The following is an 18492-nucleotide window of genomic DNA, read 5'->3' on the forward strand; positions in this document are numbered from 1 at the left end:
GTGGAGTCCCTCCCCCGGGAGACAGTCCTCCATGAAATTCTCCAATATGAGTCTTCCCCACAGGCTGCAGCTCTTCATGAACTGCTCCAGCATAGGTCCCTCATGGGGTCACAGCCTCCTTCAGGCATTCACTGGATCCAGTGTGGGGTCCTCCAGAGGCTGCAGGTGGATCTCTGCTCCCCCCTGAACCTCCATGGGCTGCAGGGGAATGTGCTCTGGCACCTGGAGCACCTCCTGCCCCTCCTTCTGCACTGACCTTGGTGTCAACAGAGCTGTGGCTCTCACATATTCTCTCTCCTGTCTCTGGCTGAAGCTGTACAGTTTTATCCCTTTAAATATGTTATCCCAGAGTCACTACCACCATCACTGATGGGCTTGGCCTTGGCCAGCAGTGGGTCCATCCTGGATCCATCTACTACTGGCTCTATTGGACATAAGGGAAACTTCTAGTGGCTTCTCACAGAAGCCACCCCATGATCCCTCCTGCTACCAAAATCTTGTCATGCAAACCCAACACAGAACCTAAATTCAAATCCAGCCTTGATTACTTGAGTATGGGGAGCTCTCACAGGCCATTCAGGCATCTCTCTCAGATCAGGACTCTAGTTCAGTGCCTAGCATCAGACAGCCAGGATTGACATTCTTAGTCTGCTAAGGTAGGAGAAAAGCCTGAGATCTGTAAGACACAGCAAGATAAGCACCCCTCCACTTCAGAAGAGAAAAAAAAGTGCCCACTGTAAATCTGGGTGCTACAGCAGCAGGTATCATACACATCCAGATTGTAGACACCCTCCTGTGACACACGCACTGCTTTCAATTTCGAATGCAGCAAGAAGAAAGGTCTGGGCCATCATACAGCTTCCACAGCCCAGCACACAACATGCATTGCAGCAGGAGCAACTGGAAAGCAGTTCTGACCTCTCTTCTCCCCACTCTTCATGAACTGGGTGCCAACTGGTCCATAACATAGGAAATAACAGAAACCTGTAGGTTGCTGATTTTGTTTGCTGCTGGCAGTGGAGAGGGCTGCTCACATACTTTTTGCACAGTTCTCCATCTAAATCTGAAATCACAGTTTAATATCCTAAGAATTTCATGCCATCTATTGCATTTATCTTTTATCAGTAAATGGGCTGAGATTCTTACCTCCAACGTTTCTACCAGTTTTTAATAGATATCCCTGTTTCGCTGTGCTCAAACAACCTAACCAGCTGTGTATTCACACAAATCATTCAAGCAAGTGCTCCACTTTCTAAATTCTTCTGTGATTTCAGAAAGGCCAGAAAAAAAAAAAAAGAAAAGAAAGAAAAAAGAAAAGACAGTAAATTCAGCCCTATGCAGAAAAACCAGAAAGGTAACTTACGAGTTCAGCTCCCAGCAGCAGTTATCAAGGGTTGGTACCAGCTGTGTAGCTTGGGAATTTTGGTTTGTGTAATCCAAAGTCACTCTAAAATCTAAACATTTCCTCCTCCCCCCTCCATTTAGGTACAGAGAGCTACTGTCTCTATAGAAAATAAATCATAAATCAGGCCAATAGCTATGCTTTTAAGAGTACTAAGCAGTACTTTATCTGTTTTCACAGTAATATAGGACTTCCCCAAAAAGCTTCATCACTGGTAGCCAGCGGTAAAATAAAGTCTTAAAGAACAAGAGAGATGAAAAATGAAGACAAAACCCCAAATATGGATATAAGCAAAAACTGCAGAAAGGGAAAACAAACCAAGCTAGGGATGAAGATAATGAAAGCGGTCAGGTTAGCAGCCCAGTGAGACGCAGCTAAGTACCGTTCCCAGATGGGAACCTGGGCCTGAGGGCAAAGAAACGAGTTTGGGATCCTGCAAGAACACTCACATTCTGGGTCAGGGTCTTTAGTCATTTATTAGTACTCATGGTCAGCTGCAGCCAGAGAACACTGGGTTTCGTACTGGAGGTTATTTCAATGAGAAGAGAATGTTGTAAAATGATGGATGTCAAATAGTAAAGGAGAAAATTTTTGGAGGCAATGAATGGCAATCTACCATGAACAGAACACGAAAAATCAGATTTCAGTGGCACATTTGTAACTGAGGCCATACATGGGAAGAGCAGCTCACATTCTTCCACGATTGGACTAATTGTCTGTGGATTTATACACAGCACTCACAAAGATTCAGTAAATGTACTCCAGATAGCAAAGGGAATGGGTACAGTTGACTTCCAACACAAGAAATTGGATTTAAAGCCTCTTTTCCCTGTCACTGCCTATCTCTTCAACAGTTTTTGGCGAAAACTCCTTCCTTGGCTGTTTGGCTATGGATAGTATTTGCCTTAGCTTCCTCTGTGCCAGGAACCCAAGTGCACCCCTGAAGATTTAGAGGCACAGCAAATGCAGCCATCAGCTAGATTTCAGGGACTACAAACAAGTGTCAACCCCAGGCTTATACTGTCTTCTCTTCTTTGCAGTTTCTCTTTCAACCTATGGGGCTTTTGTTTGTTTGTTTTTAAAAGATTTTATTCCCCTGCTTTTTTATCCAAATAAGGCTGTTTTCTTTCTCCTACTTTCACACAATTAAGTTTTTTCAGGGAAGAGACAGATGAAAGAAATATTTATTGTCAGCAAGACTTCTACCTGGGTGACACATAATTCCTTATTTGGTTAAAACACAGATTAATGGTGTTAGTTCGCATTCTCCTTTATCAGTCTCTTCTTTTCTGAAGCTGTTTCAAAGAGCACAATGGGATTCAGAGCTTCAGCATTTGTTGCTACAGCAGTGAGAATGGATTTGGCTGAGTTTCACAGAGAGATATAAACATGATTCACAACTGCTACTGACTTAAAGATACATAATCAAAAGTTTACATGAGAAATTTTCAGTTTCCAATAAACAGATTTTTTAAAAGGGGTAGATTATATTTAGGAACACTTACTGTGAGTATCATGTAAGCATGTTCCATGTTGCAGGTCTCTAACACAAAAGAAGAAGGGTTACCATCACTTGGTACACAAACCTCAGATCTCCCGAGTTGAAAGTGTACTTTTAAGTGAAATTGTAGAATAGAAAGCCCAACAGTTGAGATGTATACAACATATGGAGTACAAGCACCTTGGAAGCTCTGAAAAGGCTCCAAGGCCCCCTTTGTTCCCGAACTGGACAGTAAGAGTTGGAATTTTGGAACATCTGGGTTTCACAGTTACTGAGGATGCTATTTGCTTGGGGTTTAATTGCAGTGAAAAGAGCATGGGAGCCTGCATGACAAAGATCTTTCAGGGCTTTTGTAAAAAATTTTGCCTCTACCTAGAGAAAAGCATCCCCACAGGAATGCATTTATTCCAATTTTTATTTCTAGCCAAAAGAACACCTTGTCAGTCCTCAGGCACCCTGTGCAAACCACCCTCATAGTCAGTGACACACTGCTCAGATCCCTCCACCTGCCATTCTGGCACACTGGAGCCACCCACACGTGAGCTAAGGCAGCCACCACCACTTTCCTGAGGGGGAAAGACTGCAGCCAGCTACTGGACTACAAGGTTTTTTCTACTTGATGGACTTGAGAATTACTAAGTAGTTTTATAAAAAGGCTGTTAGCTGACTTAGGCTCAAATCTTGATAGGGGGATAGGGCACTAAAGTTAGAGGTATTTCTTAACTGCTTTTGTAAAATACAAGTTTATTAGCCTAGAGTACAACTAGAAATGTAAATGAGCACTGCCAGAGTTCAACCTCAGCAAAACATGAAAGGGATCCCCACTCCAGCCCTTATTTAAAACAAACCCACACCCCAAGAGTCTTTTATGCTGTATTAGATCAACCTCTGCATTTTTTTCTTACAGTGTGTGTGAATGGCTGTGGTATGGCAATGAATCCTTTCACACTGCAGGAGACCAGGGACTTGCAGAGCACCAGGCAGACTGGGTTTTTCAGTGTACTCTGTCCAGGTACATGTGGCAGACACTGTGCAGCCAGAGCTGCACAGAAAAATTGCTCTTAACTGGGAGAGAAGGCACCAGTGAGATCAGCAGTGAGACTGCAGAGTGAAAAGTAGGCAGACAGATGAGAGTCACTGTCATTTGGGATTCAGCTTCAGATTTGGGCCCTTGGCTCTGGTGATGTTCCCTCCACCACCGATTTTCAGCCTTAGTCTCCAACACTGGAATGTAAATACCCCCCTTCTTGCCTCACCTCTCTAAATTTTCAGGTGGCTACAGCCAGCAAATGTGCCCTCTGCATCAGCACGTGGCTGCTCTGGTTGGGGTGGAATTCTCCGGTTAAGTGACACGTGCAGTGCAGCTCACCTCCGAACAATGGGAAGAACACCAAGAAGCCTGCAGTGTTAAAAAGGAACATTTTATTGCAAGAGATTACAAACCTGGCACTACGGCCAAATGTTTCCATTACATCACAATTGCTACCCATGTATCAGGCAACAGCACCTACAAAGCATGGTGGATTGAAATATCTGAAATCATAATGCAGTCAGCTTTTTAAAGTAAGTACCACCCTGAAAAGTTTGGGTTGTTTCTTTAAACAAACTCAAAGCTATACAAATCAATTTTTTAAATATGAAATTGGTGTTTAAATATCCAGGCCACTAACTACTATTATAAAAAGTGGAAAAGTCTGTTAACCATAGTGCTGAACTAAAGAGGCTTTGTTCACAGCCCATAACCACTCAGCTAAAAGCAAGTACTTCTTATTCACTGCTAATGTTTCCACATTTGTTCAGCCCAATTTATCTTCTATAGGTTTTCAGAATCAGGTAGATTTAATGCATAACCCCTCTGAAGCACTGCAGGAAACCTAGAACCGTAACTGGCCCAGGAAAAGCATCACAGTCAGAACAGCACTGCATCTCCCCATCTCAGTCCTGTGACACTGACCTGTAGAAACTTTGGCTGCTCTTCTCTGAACCCCAATTCAGAACTCGTGTTTCTCCTGTGATCCACTTACCTCAAAGAGCTTGGTGATTTCCCTGAACATGGCTGAAACAGCAGGAATTAGCGCAGGCACACAGCTCAAACCCAACCCCGCCTGGCCCAGCTCGCACCCGCCTGCTACAGTGCCCACCTTCGGCACGGCCGCGCTCGCTCTCCCTCCCCAACAGCTACCGACACCTACGCTCAGGTCCTTCCTCTCCCACCGGGAGGAGCCAGCAGCTCATTTCCTGACGCTGCTGCCTGAGGAAGGCGAGCCCCGAGGAGAAGTTGGATCTGCGGGCAGAGCTGGGCTCCCTCAGCCCGTGGGAGCAATCCACCTCATACAGTTCCCCCAGTCCACATGAGGCAGCACAGGGCAAACCGCAGTAAATGCCCAGGGATCTCTGTGCGACAACGCGTGTTGTCTGCTCACCTCCATTTCCCACGCACCCAGCCTGAACACACTACCACTTGGCAGCAGCTACCACGGGCACTTTAAATTAATCACCTGTCCAAGGTTCTGCAGAAACATCTTCTCAAGGAATGCAAGCAGTTTTAATTTTTGAAGAGAATCTGGAAATATCACTGGGACTAGGGAATATAGGCCATCACCTTATGAAAAGTGTATGGGGGTGGTCTTCTACAGTCTTCCCGAGGCTACTACTTAAGAGACCTTTACCAGAAACTAGGATAACTTCAAAAACAAGACTGTGATAAAGAACCAAAATCAACCAAACAAAAATCACTGTGCCACTGCAGTCTTTACCCCAAAGCAATCTAAGCCAACCTGAACAGACTAACACTCGTGTTTAGATGTGCAACTCTGGAAGTCCAGCTCTTCAGCACAGACTGCCACAGAGCCTCTCAAGCAACGTAACATCGAATTGGCATCACAAAGTGACTGATTTAATTTCCCCTCTTCTATCATATTATTTAGAATTTTGCTAACTCCAGAGAGGGAGATTTGTATTTCCTTGTAGCTAGTGACAAAAAATACCTGTACTTCCAAACAACAGAAACCAAGAAAATAAATAGCCCCACTTGAGGACTAGAGGCTAAAGACAGCTAATAGTACTCTATTTTTTTTTAAGATTATTCAGCCTGTATCAACCACATATGCAATTAATTTAATAATCAGAAGAGTTCTAGAACTCCTACATATTTTTTGAACTATATGATCACAACGATCTGATGCCTGACAGGCACACAGCCTGTTACTGAAAATTGCTCCTCATCAATAGAATCTCATTTTGGAAACTGATCAGCCCTAGAGCTCACTGCTCTTCAGACACAACATTACATCTTAGTATTACATAAAGTAGCTCGCAATTGGGGTTTAATGAATTAAACAGAATTAACCAGGGTTTTAAAAATTATTATTATGAATCTAGTAAGAGTTTTTTGCTAATGCAAAATTCTGCACAGTATGGCTTCACCTTACAAGCATTCTTAACAACATTAGATAAATATCATTTGCACTTAATTGATTTTTTCATTTGCTAAACAGCCACAAAATATGGTGCTCTCACAAGCACCTTTTTTGGTGAGAAGGGTAAACAAGCACTCTATTAAAGCATTATAAACATTCAAGGTGATGGATCACTTCCCTCTATTCTGCTTCAACACATTGCTTTAAATCTTCCATTTTCACATCGTATAAAAAAGTCCCACAAGTATCCACAAATTCAGAAATTTGTTAGTCTGCATACACATAATTTGTCTGCAATACACTTCAGTATCCCAGTTATCTTTTCTAAAATCTCTGAAGTATTTATTCCTCCAGCCTTTAAATGTAACCATGTAGATTTTCCACTTACAAGAGAATAAATTTCAACAAGAAAGCTAAACATAACTGTAGCAATTTGTACAGTTAAACACCTGACAGCACTAATTTAATGATAGCCTTGACAGAGCTAGGATGGCCTTGTCTGAGGCCTCTGTCTTGCACAGCTGTGCATTTTTAGCCCATCTATTCTATCAGAACATTAACAAGCCTCATGTGTTAACTCTGAACTCTGTGCATCCAGGAAGACAGACATTTATTCATACTTTCCACCAATCAAATGTAATGCGTCTGTGAACAATTCAGTTTATTGCAAGTAAATGTACTTTTACTTAAGATCATGAGAAGATTCTAATCTCAAGCAAGACAAATCAATTCCACAAACTTAATTCACACAATGCAAATAAATGCTTCACATTATAGACATTTAGATTTTCTTTAAACCTTTTTATTTAGAGATTTTTCTGGTAAGGAGATATACCATAGGAAAGCAATTTCACTGGCAGTGAGGTATGTATATACTCTACCAAAATACTCCTCTTGCTTTAACTGCTTTTAACTTTATTTACATATAAAGAAAATATCAATGCATATCCTTGGCTTAACTACAGTATCTGTTACCCTATATGAGTAAAATGAAATGTTACTTGCATACAAAATTGATTTGTAGAGGAATCTAATTTGATTTAAACAAAAATCATGTTCTGAAGACAGTTTAAATGAACAAACACGATTCATCATGACCAAGACACCTGCACCATATTTCCATCCTCACAGCACATTTATTTCAATAAATCTGTAAGTAGGTCCTTAGCATGAGCATAGTGTTACAGTTTTCATACATATAATCACATCCAAAACAAGCTCTAAAATTTAAGTTGTAAACATTCTCTTCATATGTAGAAACATTTCAATCTGTGTTTGAATTTTCTAAAATGATCAATCTTTTAAACAGAATTATAAATGAAAAGCCTACTCTAACCGTGTAGTGAGCAATGCTTATTAGTACATTTCTACAGTGTTAAATAAAATAGTAGAGGCAAACTTCTGGAAGCAAGTCAGACTTTAAGTAAATTGTCATAAAAGTAACAAACTTGTTAACAAAAAGATGCTTTGTAATAAAGAAAGTTGGACTGAATCTACTATGATACAAAAACATAAGGGTAAATACCATCTTTGTTGACAAGTAGGAGGTAGCATGGATGCACCACTTTATTGTCAGTGAGAAATGCAACTGAAGTAAAGAATATTTCCTTACCACAAATTTCCAGTATTATGTACATATTTCTCTTAGAAATTTGTTTAAACAAGTTTCCCTCCACTTTTTAGTACAAAAAGCCTCATGTGATTTAAAAAAAAACACTTACACACCTAGATAGAATAGTACTAATTGCCCTATTTGAACAAAACAGTCTCTTGAACTATGAAGTACATGGTATTTAATGCCCTAAGTTGAGTAAATTGTATTAGCAGTTCTTGGTATTATACAAAACACTACATACATACAAACAAAATATAATAGTATCTTATTTTACTATGTAATTCTTTTTGGAATAAACAGAGCCTTGATTTGGGTAACACTGAAGAGAATGTGGTTTCTTTGTTTTATTAAAATCTGTCTTTTAAGTACCCATGTGCAACAATTTAAAAATGGCTGCCATACATATAATGGTCTTGTATTGATAGTGAACACAGTAACTGACAAAAACATAATAAACCTTAAAAACACATCTTCCACCCTATATAAAATATAAAGACTACTTACTGTAACTGTTAGGTATTCAATTTATTTTGATGTTACTGTAATCCACTTCCTCTGTTTTCTGTCTTTAGCATTTATAAACATAATTTAGTGTAGCAATTTGTTTTAAAAAATGATTAACTATTTCAAATTTACATCCAATTAAAATTTAAAATGTTTCTGTGTTCTATGATGCTGCTTCTGCCATCAGTAAAGAAAATGAAGTTTCAGTAATTGAAGCAGGCTTTTTAAGTAGTGATGTGACTTCAACCATGCCAGCTCCAGTCCGTGGAAGGTTTGCGTTGACAATGTGTCGCTGCAAGTGCTTTATCCAGTCTTCTTGAACAGACAAAGGTCCTCGAAAGACCAGACCACAAAACCTATGCAAATATTACAATTAATCCATCAGGATATATTTATCTCTACTGAAAAATTACAAAACAGAGACAGTAAGACGAAAGTCTCAATTTTTTTGAAATTTGTTTCTAAATGTTTTAGCTGAAAAGCTTAGTAATTGAGTTCATTAGTAGTGAGCACAAAACCCTGTAGCTTATACAACTCACACTCTCACACTTTCAACACCAGTAATAACAATCCGTTGTTCTTATATAAGGTTTCTTTTGAAGGACAAAGTATTACTCAGACACGACCAATAGGATTTTAGCTAGAGAAACAACTGGCAAACTAACAACCAAGTATGACTGAATCAAATCCTCTTGTTCAAATTAATGAAAACAGGCAATTGCTTTCCCCCCTTATCATTCAATTTAATCACAAACATTTATGGATCCAATCATGAATCTTTTAATGACTAACATTAGCAAGCTCTTAAGAATGTATTCTTCCAATTAAAGTAACACTATGTACCTGCATCTGAGTATGTAAACTTCATCAGCACTATGAGGTAACGGCAGCATTTTCTTCTTGCTTCCAGATCTTGACCTTGACTTCTTTTGCTTACAGTCTAAAGCTAAGAAGAGAAATTTCCATATGTGAAAGTAATACTTCAATGAGTGTTAGTAAATAGAGATATTCAGTAAGTATTCCCTATGGCAGTAGTGAAAAGACATCTAACTCCTTGTTATTCTATATTTAATTATAATGTAAATCCACAACAATTACCGAGTAGTCTAAGAAATATACTGGCAAAACACATGAAGCTGGTTTTTTTTTAGCTTAGCATAGTGCTTGCTCTTTGAAAGACTAGATAATTGACACAGCATTAAACTGTTGTTTTAGTATCAGCAAGCACCTACAAACCTATTGCAGAATTACACAGAAGCAAAGCACCATTGGAAATTCCCTTCATGCATAAAACACTGTCAAAATCTCAGAATTTGTTTTGTAGTTGAAGTACCATCGTAAAACCACTCATGTTCAACCAAGTTACAACTTTATGAAGTTGTAGCTTTCAGCTAGTACAATAAAAAATTTCTAGTTTGAATAAAACACCTGCCATTTGTTTTCAACACAAAGCAAAAATTTGTCCTTTTGTTCTAAGAATTTCAAATGAAGCTTCCCCTTCACTGCTGTCTGAATTCGAATGAAGCTTACAATAAGTACGTATTAGTCCTTGGCAGTGGGAGCTGGTATTAGGACAATCAACAGGGATGGCAAGGCCACTTTTTAAATTCAGTCTAAGCATTTGAAACTATGTATGAAAGTAATGTGTGTGAACAGGAAACACATAGCAAATGACTTCAGATAGCTTTGAGGTTTGTACCTCCCATAAACACGTGTAATGGGAATCTGAAACAAAACCTGGAGATTCTAAGAAGCAGCCGAAGTGGATGAGTAGATTAAACTGAATTAATATTGTTATAATGCAAACAGCTGATAAAGCTCAAGAAGTTTGTGACTGCTTGAACTGAGAAGTGTATCTAGCTATGCTCTATTCCGAAACACAAGACACCAACAATAGAACTCCAACACAAAAACTTTTTGCAAACAACCAGTTACATCACTTCAACAAAAACTCCACAGAAACCAGAAAGACAGTACCAGGTGGTATTCTTGATACCAAGAAGGCATAATGCTATGCTACTGAAGCATCTTAACAGTAAAATGGAAAAAAAAAATTGTTACACTTGGCTAAAGTTTTGAATCCTAGAATATAAAACAGAAGAATTAACCTCTGAGCATTCTGAAGCATAAGACATCGTCTGGTAAGGTAAAACATGTTGATTTAAAGAACACACAGTCTTGATTGCATCCTTAATTTTTCTCATGCCCTCCAAATGAGCACCTCTCAAGCTTTTACCTTGTGGCCCAACTTTTAACTTGGTAGATATACCAGATGTTTCCCAGTTCCATCCCCAGACTTAAAGATTCCTACCAATCTAATTTAAAATTTAGAATGAATTTCTGAGGCTTGAAGGTATGAGAGAACCAATAAAATAAGTAGAAAGCAGATACCAACCTAGAGAGACTTCTTCAGATCAACATTAGGAAAATGAGGCTTAACAGCATTTTTTTCTGACAGCAACAACAAAACCAGTCTGGATATAAAGGCAGTAACCCAAAGTGGCAGGGGGGGGAGAGAGAGAGAGAGAGAGAGAGAGAAATGGCCAAGATAACTTCTGGAAAAGCATTAAGGGGTTCTTAATACTTTATTCTCTCACCAAAAGCATATTCTTCATTTAATTAGGAAGAGAAAAGCGAACTATCATATCAGGTAGGAACTACCACATGCATAAATATTTACACACCGCCACTTCAGTAACATCATCAGCAATGTAAGCAGATAAAATACTGGAACCCAGACACCCATGATTTGAAGAGAACTGTTGGTATGTGGGGCAACTTATCTGCAGCAGTTACTACAGCAAAAGCTTTGCCTTTGCCAATTTTGTGGAACATCATGGGAAGAAGGGAAACAGAAGTTGGTACTATCCAAATGCAAACATGCCCATGAGTTCCATCTGATGACAGTTAGTTGATGTCAGTTGATATGAGTGGAAAAAAACAAAGCAGTAGACAACAGACTCCTCCTAGAGAGACCAACCTGCATTTGAAACAAGGGCTTGCTGATTTCCTTGATGTTGGCGAAGACATTCATTCCCATCAAGAAATTTGATTCTACTCACACACATCTGGAGCATTTCAGAGAGCCTTCCCTTTCTTATTAGACCTGGACTGGTCTTCTGCAACAGATTCCTGACACCTAATTGGTTTGTGCGTGTGCATGTATAATTTTCTTTTTATAAGAAAAAACCCCTCTGAACTACTGTGCAACCAAACAACAGCACCACTGACAGAAACTGCCATAATGAACCAGGAGAGGTAGCTTCTACTTCCTTGAAAGGTACCTTTTCCAAGAACAATGAGAAAACAAGGAAAACAAATGAAAGGGCATGTTCTCTGTGCTGTTTATGATGGAGACTCTGGATAGGGAAATTACAAAAGAAAGAACAGAAAGTATCACAGCAAAAGACCAAGAAAAAGACTCCAATTATGCAATGAATTCTCAGAGCAACTTAGCTAAATTTGAAAGTAGATTTGCCCAAGCAAGAAGCTGTTACAAAAGATAGAAAATACTAAGAACACTAAACCTGTGTTCTGCAAGGGTCATTTTTTGTTCCCCTTGTCTTTTGAGCTAGTGAACATACTCTTTCATATTTTAGGGAGCTCAAAGCAGCACCAGTACATTTTGAGGTTACTCCAGTGAAGCTGAAAAGTGAACGAAGGAGTATCTGAGTAAAGCTGATTGAAAACCACAATTCAAACAGTAGTTATCAGGCATGTGTACCAGTAACTGTCACAATAATTTCATTTTGTCTATCCAGGGAGCAGCAAGTTTAAATAAAGCCACAGACTTGAGTACTCTGTTGATATGATGCTTACAAGTGGTTGTAAACATCAAGTAAGTCACACAATTGCCTCCCCATAAAGTAGCCATGTTCTGACCAAAACTCAGTTACTGCTTTTCCTATGCCTTTACTGTAACAAAACATGACCTCCTCAGAAAGTGTATTTTTATCACATCTGAGAAGAGACCAAGGATAATTTAGCTCTAGTAAACTGCATGGAAACTGCCACAATTGCTAGAGAGAGGCAGGAACTACCTATCATTAGCACCTACTTAATAGTTACAAAAGCTTCCAAACTATCATCCTTCATTCTCCATAAAGGCCTACTTCTTTTTGGAAGAAATCTCTTTCAACTTCGGCCACCTGGTGTTTCCCAGTTAATAACTGAAAAACTTCTTGTAAACAACCAGTCACATCACTTCCTCAAGCTGCTGATAAGACATGATGGAGAAACAACCCATCTAAAACAAAAGACAATCAAACTCCGGAGGAATCTCCTTGAGGTACTTAGGTACAATTTCAGAGCACACTACTTCGAAAAATATATGCTAGGTAAAAACACTGCATATAAAAACCTCTGTGACCACTTATCAAGAAAGACTACAAGCAGATGGAGATAAGAGGTTTCAATGAGCATGCCTAAGACAACATGAATTATACAGGTCACAATTAGAGGCCCTTTCACGCCGTGACATTTGGTCTGCGGTTCCAAATTAAACGGCTCTTCTTCCTGATGTCCCCCAAAATGAAATGGTTCTTATTTCAGGAAAACTGAAGCTGGGTCTTTTACTCAGACTTCATTACTTTTGTCATAGTGTATGTAAGCTAAAACAAGTTGAATCATTGCACACAGAAGTAGAACTAATTAACCATTTGAAAACACTGTCAATTAAAAAGTAAAAAATAATGAATTATCTTTCTTGTACAATTAGTCACTAATTTTTCAAATTCAATCACTTGCTACCCATCCTCATCACTACCGCACAAATAAAGTACATTAAAAAAACCCCTCCATGATTTGCTCTCTATAGGATTTTATAGGATACTGGAAATTAGATCATCATGCCAGTTGATTCATTATGACTGTAACAGCACAGAATAAAGACACACAAAGCCAGTGGATCTCAGATTTCTCCATACCTGATATGCTTCCACTGCAAACTTCCCAAAGCTACAAGTTTGACAAAATAATATTTGAAATTATTTGAACATGTAGTAGCCCTCATGAACTGCTACCTCAGTCACACTGTTGGCTTGAAGGCCAGACTCCTTGCTCTGTACTTTACTGATCCCTCCCAAACTTCTGACAAAGCAGTCTCCACCTACAGAAGCAGAGACCAAAGGCAAAGTAGTGATTCCCAGAAGATGACAGCCAGTAAGAAGAGACTGAGCAGGTGAAAAGAGTCAACAAAGAGAAGATGTAAAAAGCCAGGGCACAAGAAAAGTATTAAGAGACTTGGGGAGGAGGGAGGAAGAGAAGCCCAGAGAGATAAGAAGAAAGGAAGCTGAATATACAACTGTAACGAAGAAGAGCGAGATGCATTTTGAAGATTTTGTGTAGGTCTATCCAATGCTCTAAAGATACTCAGAAGAAAGAAGCAAGTTTACCACATGCTCTGAGAAACACCAATGTGTTGCTACACATCAAAACAGGTATAAAAGGAAATGAACATCTACTCAAGATGAACAGTTAGATCATTACATTATTAAAAATTGGACTGAATAACAACAACAAAAAAAGTTCCAGCCAGACATCTGAAGACACAGCTATTTGCTCTACAGTGGATCTATAATGTGTAAGTATAGGCACAAATAAGGTTTAATAAAGACTAACCTCAAACAGCCAATGGTCTAGCAACTTTCACTTCTAGGATGTTTTTCTTGAGTCCATTCTCCAAAGCTACCATTACGCCTAACTATGTCTACTATACTGCTGAAGCTGTAAAGTTGCATTTGAAAAGAAAAACAGGCTAAGATTTAACTAAATATGATGAAATTACTGGCTGGAGAAGCAGGGCATCGGCCCGAAGAGCAATATGGTAACAGTCAGTATCAAAAACACATGCACACAAATGGAAAATCTGAGACTAGTACATAAGCTGACGTAGTGCTTGGAAAGGTCTCACTTTGGTGGCATCCAGAGATCACATATTTCTCATCTATTTCTCCTAGTAAACCGTAGTGCCTAGATAGGTCCCATAACAACTGCCAAATAAAAGAATTAGTGTTCATGTTTAGTGAACAATTATTTTATTACAGCAAGAAAATGAGAATTATTCAACTGATGTGATTTATTTTTGGTAGTTATATTTATTTCAGAAGATATAAGAAAGGCTTAATGGGAAGAAGGAACCTGTATAAACGTGTCCTCATTGTCTCCATAGAATGGCTGAAGACCATTGAAGGTTCAGCTGTGGCTGAGGCCAAGCAAAAGACATCTCAAAACTGCTCTCAACCACAACCATCTTTTAATAAGAAAACCCAAGATCTACCTAAGAGCAACACTCATAAGAAGTGTGTACTTTAAAACTAGTGTGTACTAGTTAAATCTTGTATTAAAATAATTCTCACAAAACTTACATTATAAAGTGGAATATCAAACCAAACAGCTGTTTAAAAGCATATTTTTTGGTCTACAAGCCTTGCATAAGCTTGCTTGAGAAGTCAATGAGCAAAGCTTACAACCTTCACAGAGTTGCAGCAGTGTCATGACTAAATTACTACAAATATACATTGGTTGCATGATGTTTTAACTAGAACTCAACACTGACTCCTTAAGTCAATGGTTTCAGCCACAGGCCTATATCCATGGTATAAGTTATCTGGATTAGTTCCAGCTTCTGAGATCAAAAGATTTTTTTTTTTTTTTCCCAAAGTTTTGTTTCTAACCGTTTACTTAAACTTTGTTTCTAACCCCATTTTGTTTCTAGCCTGATTTTAAACCAACGTCTAGGTCCAATGACACAAGATACACGAGTTTTCTTTCCATTCTTTTAAGAAAAGCAGCAGCTGTTCTGATGACTATGCAACTACTTCACTAGCAAAATACATTTCTTAGAGGAAACAAACAAAAATCCCTGAAAGCACCTTAACAAGCTTCTTTCACTTTTTTCACTTAGCAAAAGGGAAGCTAGGTACAAAGTGCTTGTCCAGGATTCAATCTTTGTGTACTATTCTGTTTGCCAGTGTCTCCCTCACTGAATTACTGTCAAGTTATTAATGTGCAATTTAAATATACAGCTATTGAAAAATACCTCCTCGGTAGGTATATAAGAAAGGAACCATACCACAGGGCTAATATCAAATCACAGCAGTGATAAATGAAGTCCACTACCATCACCTTTTTACTGAATAAATATGAAAAATTTCAGAATCCCTGACTAAAGGCATATTCTTTTACATGTTAGATATTACTGCATCTGCTTACTTCCTTCCAAATCTCCTTTGTTATAGTATTAATGTAGTGTAACATAAGACCTGGCAGCCACAGGCCCATATTGTAAAAATATTTCTTTTAACCTTCTACAGAGAAAGCCTGCAACTCAGTTTGTCATTTTTAGCATAATGAATTACATCTGCAGATAAAAAAAGGATTATGCATTTTCCAAGACCATTATGTAAAAGTCTGTGTTTGTTGACACAGAAAACTGATGGCTGCCCTTCTTAATTATAGAATATTTCAGGCTTCATATCTCCAAATTTTCCTCATTATATTGCATCTCTGCTCCTCAATTTGCTGTTGATCATGTGAAGTCCCACTAATCTCAGCAATAATCCAAGTAAACTCAGAAACTGCCTACAGCCAAGCAAGCTGCAGGTCTCTGGAAACAAGCCAAAATACAGCATATTAGAAGAATTTCAAAATGAAGTTTGTTTTAATAAAAAGACATTAATAGCAGTGCTAAATGCTGTACGACCCTCACTCAATGTCAGAGCAGGTAGTTTTTGAGTTGTGAGTCGAACAAGATATGAAACCAACTACACACAATATGCTGTTAGAAATATACAAGGTGTAAAATTACTTGCTTTTCCTATTTTACTGGACTATTCTTTGTAATTATATGTACTAGACAGTAAAAACTACTTGTTGTTTTGTGGCCTTTTTTTTTCTCCCCACCGCTCTCATTTCTGAGATACTTTTAAGCATGTCATTAGAAGGCCAACTATCTGGTGTGGAAGTTGTGATATCACAGGAGAATGAATTTAAGCAACCATCTCTTACTTTTGCTTACATACCTTAAGTGTTGGATCCAATATCAAAGAGTAAGAATGAAAATCAGACATGAGAGTGGACAACAGCAACATACGTTTTCTTACAAGTTGCTGAAGTTTTATGGCAAATAAATTGTTTACCAGCAGAAGCTTCAAAATTATTTTGAATTAACATATGCTTTTGTCCAGTCTGATGAAGAAAATGTATCATAGACAGACTTGCTTTTACATCTGTAACAAAACATACCTGTCCCAGTCAAAAGTCCAGCACTCTTCTTTCGTGCATAAGCGCGTAAGTGGTTGGACAGGCTAACAGCACTTGTAAACGTCGTATTGCAATGCACACACGTTCTAAGCTTCACAGGCATACCTATCATTCAAAAGAAAACTATAATCCAGTTCTCTCTTCAAAAAATGAAATTCTCAAAGCGTTGTAAAAAGTTTTCTGCAATAAAGATGGTTTAAAATATATTCACTGCATTGATGCGATTGTTTAGTATATTAGAAGGATCCAAGTTAACCGTTATTAGTTTTCCACCTAGTGCTTTAAGCCAAACCATGTTATTTGAAAAAGAACAGAAAGGAGGCAACTTGAGCCCAGTAGGCTACTCTGCATTTAGTACTTACTATCAAGTTCCTACAGATCTCCACATTATGAAGCTCTAATTCCAAAATACAATCCTGCAATTTGTACAGCACAATTCTGTTGAGAAATTTCAGAGCTTTCAACATTTCCAATAAAAAGAATTTGAAAAGCCAAGTTGACAAAGTGGTAATTAGAAGTGTTTTACCCGTAAGACTGAAGAGCTCAATACTAAAATTAGGCGGCTGTTGAAGGCTCAGAGAAAAAGGTGGTAAAACACACCACTGAACAGTTGTTAGACCAAACATATTGTTCAGTGCGTTTTCTATTCATTACTTTAGGTGCACAATTGATAATGAAAGTAAATGATTTGAAGTTTTTTGCTAAAATCTTTGTGCTAAATAAATATCAACAAAGCAATATGCTATTTATCACAGGAAAACAATGAAACAATACTGAATTCCTCACTTACAGACAAAGAAACCATCGTAACTTCTCCCCTGCTCAACTTCACCATAATGTTTCTCCCTGCATTTTACCAAAGATATATTGTTTTGGTCAACTAATATTTCAGGCTCTCTACTAATAAATTATTAGAAGAATAAATGAAAAAGCTAAAACTACTCAGCTGGAAAGTCTCTGTTTGCAGGAAAGAAAGAATGCTATTCTCCAGCAGCCCACAGAAGACATGCTGTTTTTTCAGGCAAGTTACAGAAGAAGAATACCTGGTTGGTTAAAGCCTTTTTAAAACTAAAACCAGAATTAGGAATATTTGCCCTTTTTTAGGAAAAACAGAAGATGTTCAACTCGATGTTAAATATTTTCTCATTAACTCAACTGGCACAGTGCGTTAGTTATCAAATTCTGTTACCTCAGCCACAGAAAACTATCGGGCCCCATTCATAACCGTTAGTACTATGCGAGCGTATGTTTATTTTTACTTGGTTGTTCACCACAACCAAACAGGTTCTACCTAGCATTGAGCAGTAAATATTATACAGAAAGCAAAACACAGTGTCAGGTTTGGCAAGCTATTCCTTGAGCATTGTTTTTCAAATCATTAAACCTGTCAAAGATACACTTCTTTATTAAGCAATCTCCTGTCTTAAGGGACAACCACAGACGTACAGAAGACATAAAATACAATTCTTTTCCACTTCTACTATGTCATTTTAGAAAGCTGCCTTTGTTAAGAGATTGATTGCCACACTTTTGTAGTCCCTTAAAAGAACTTCTGAGCACATCAGATTGTTGGGGTTTTTGTTTAAAGGAAGAAAAGAATATAGGTGAAAAAGTACTAGGCACTGCCAGTTTTACTAACCTGGTTAATAACAAGAAAAGAAACAGAACCAAAAAAAGTCAGGGGTATAAAAATAAGATCCTGCTCCTCATCTAAAGAATTCTGCAGCATTGGTGGTGTCCAACCAAGAAACCGGTAAATGCAAGCTCTACATACACATTAAAAAGGATG

At 38.3% G+C, this 18492-nt stretch overlaps 1 protein-coding gene across 5 annotated transcripts in view; it reads right to left on the reverse strand.

The window, feature by feature from the left end:
• Window positions 1-4303: 4303 nt before the first annotated feature.
• ZNF644 (zinc finger protein 644) overlaps window positions 4304-18492 on the reverse strand; it is a 52208-nt gene continuing 38019 nt past the window's right edge. For 3 of the 5 annotated variants that reach the window (XM_039556486.1, XM_039556485.1, XM_010409086.4), the window contains 2 exons: window positions 9285-9387; window positions 8223-8797 (listed from right to left, as the gene is read on the reverse strand). In XM_039556486.1, the coding sequence (XP_039412420.1) occupies window positions 8605-8797; window positions 9285-9387 (296 nt within the window). In that variant the 3' untranslated portion in view covers window positions 8223-8604. Of the gene's footprint in view, window positions 8798-9284; window positions 9388-16685; window positions 16809-18492 lie in introns of all 5 variants that reach the window. The other 2 variants (XM_039556487.1, XM_039556484.1) reach the window with 2 other exon arrangements.

This window comes from Corvus cornix, chromosome 8 (genome assembly GCF_000738735.6).
Source record: "Corvus cornix cornix isolate S_Up_H32 chromosome 8, ASM73873v5, whole genome shotgun sequence".
Lineage (NCBI taxonomy): Eukaryota > Metazoa > Chordata > Aves > Passeriformes > Corvidae > Corvus > Corvus cornix.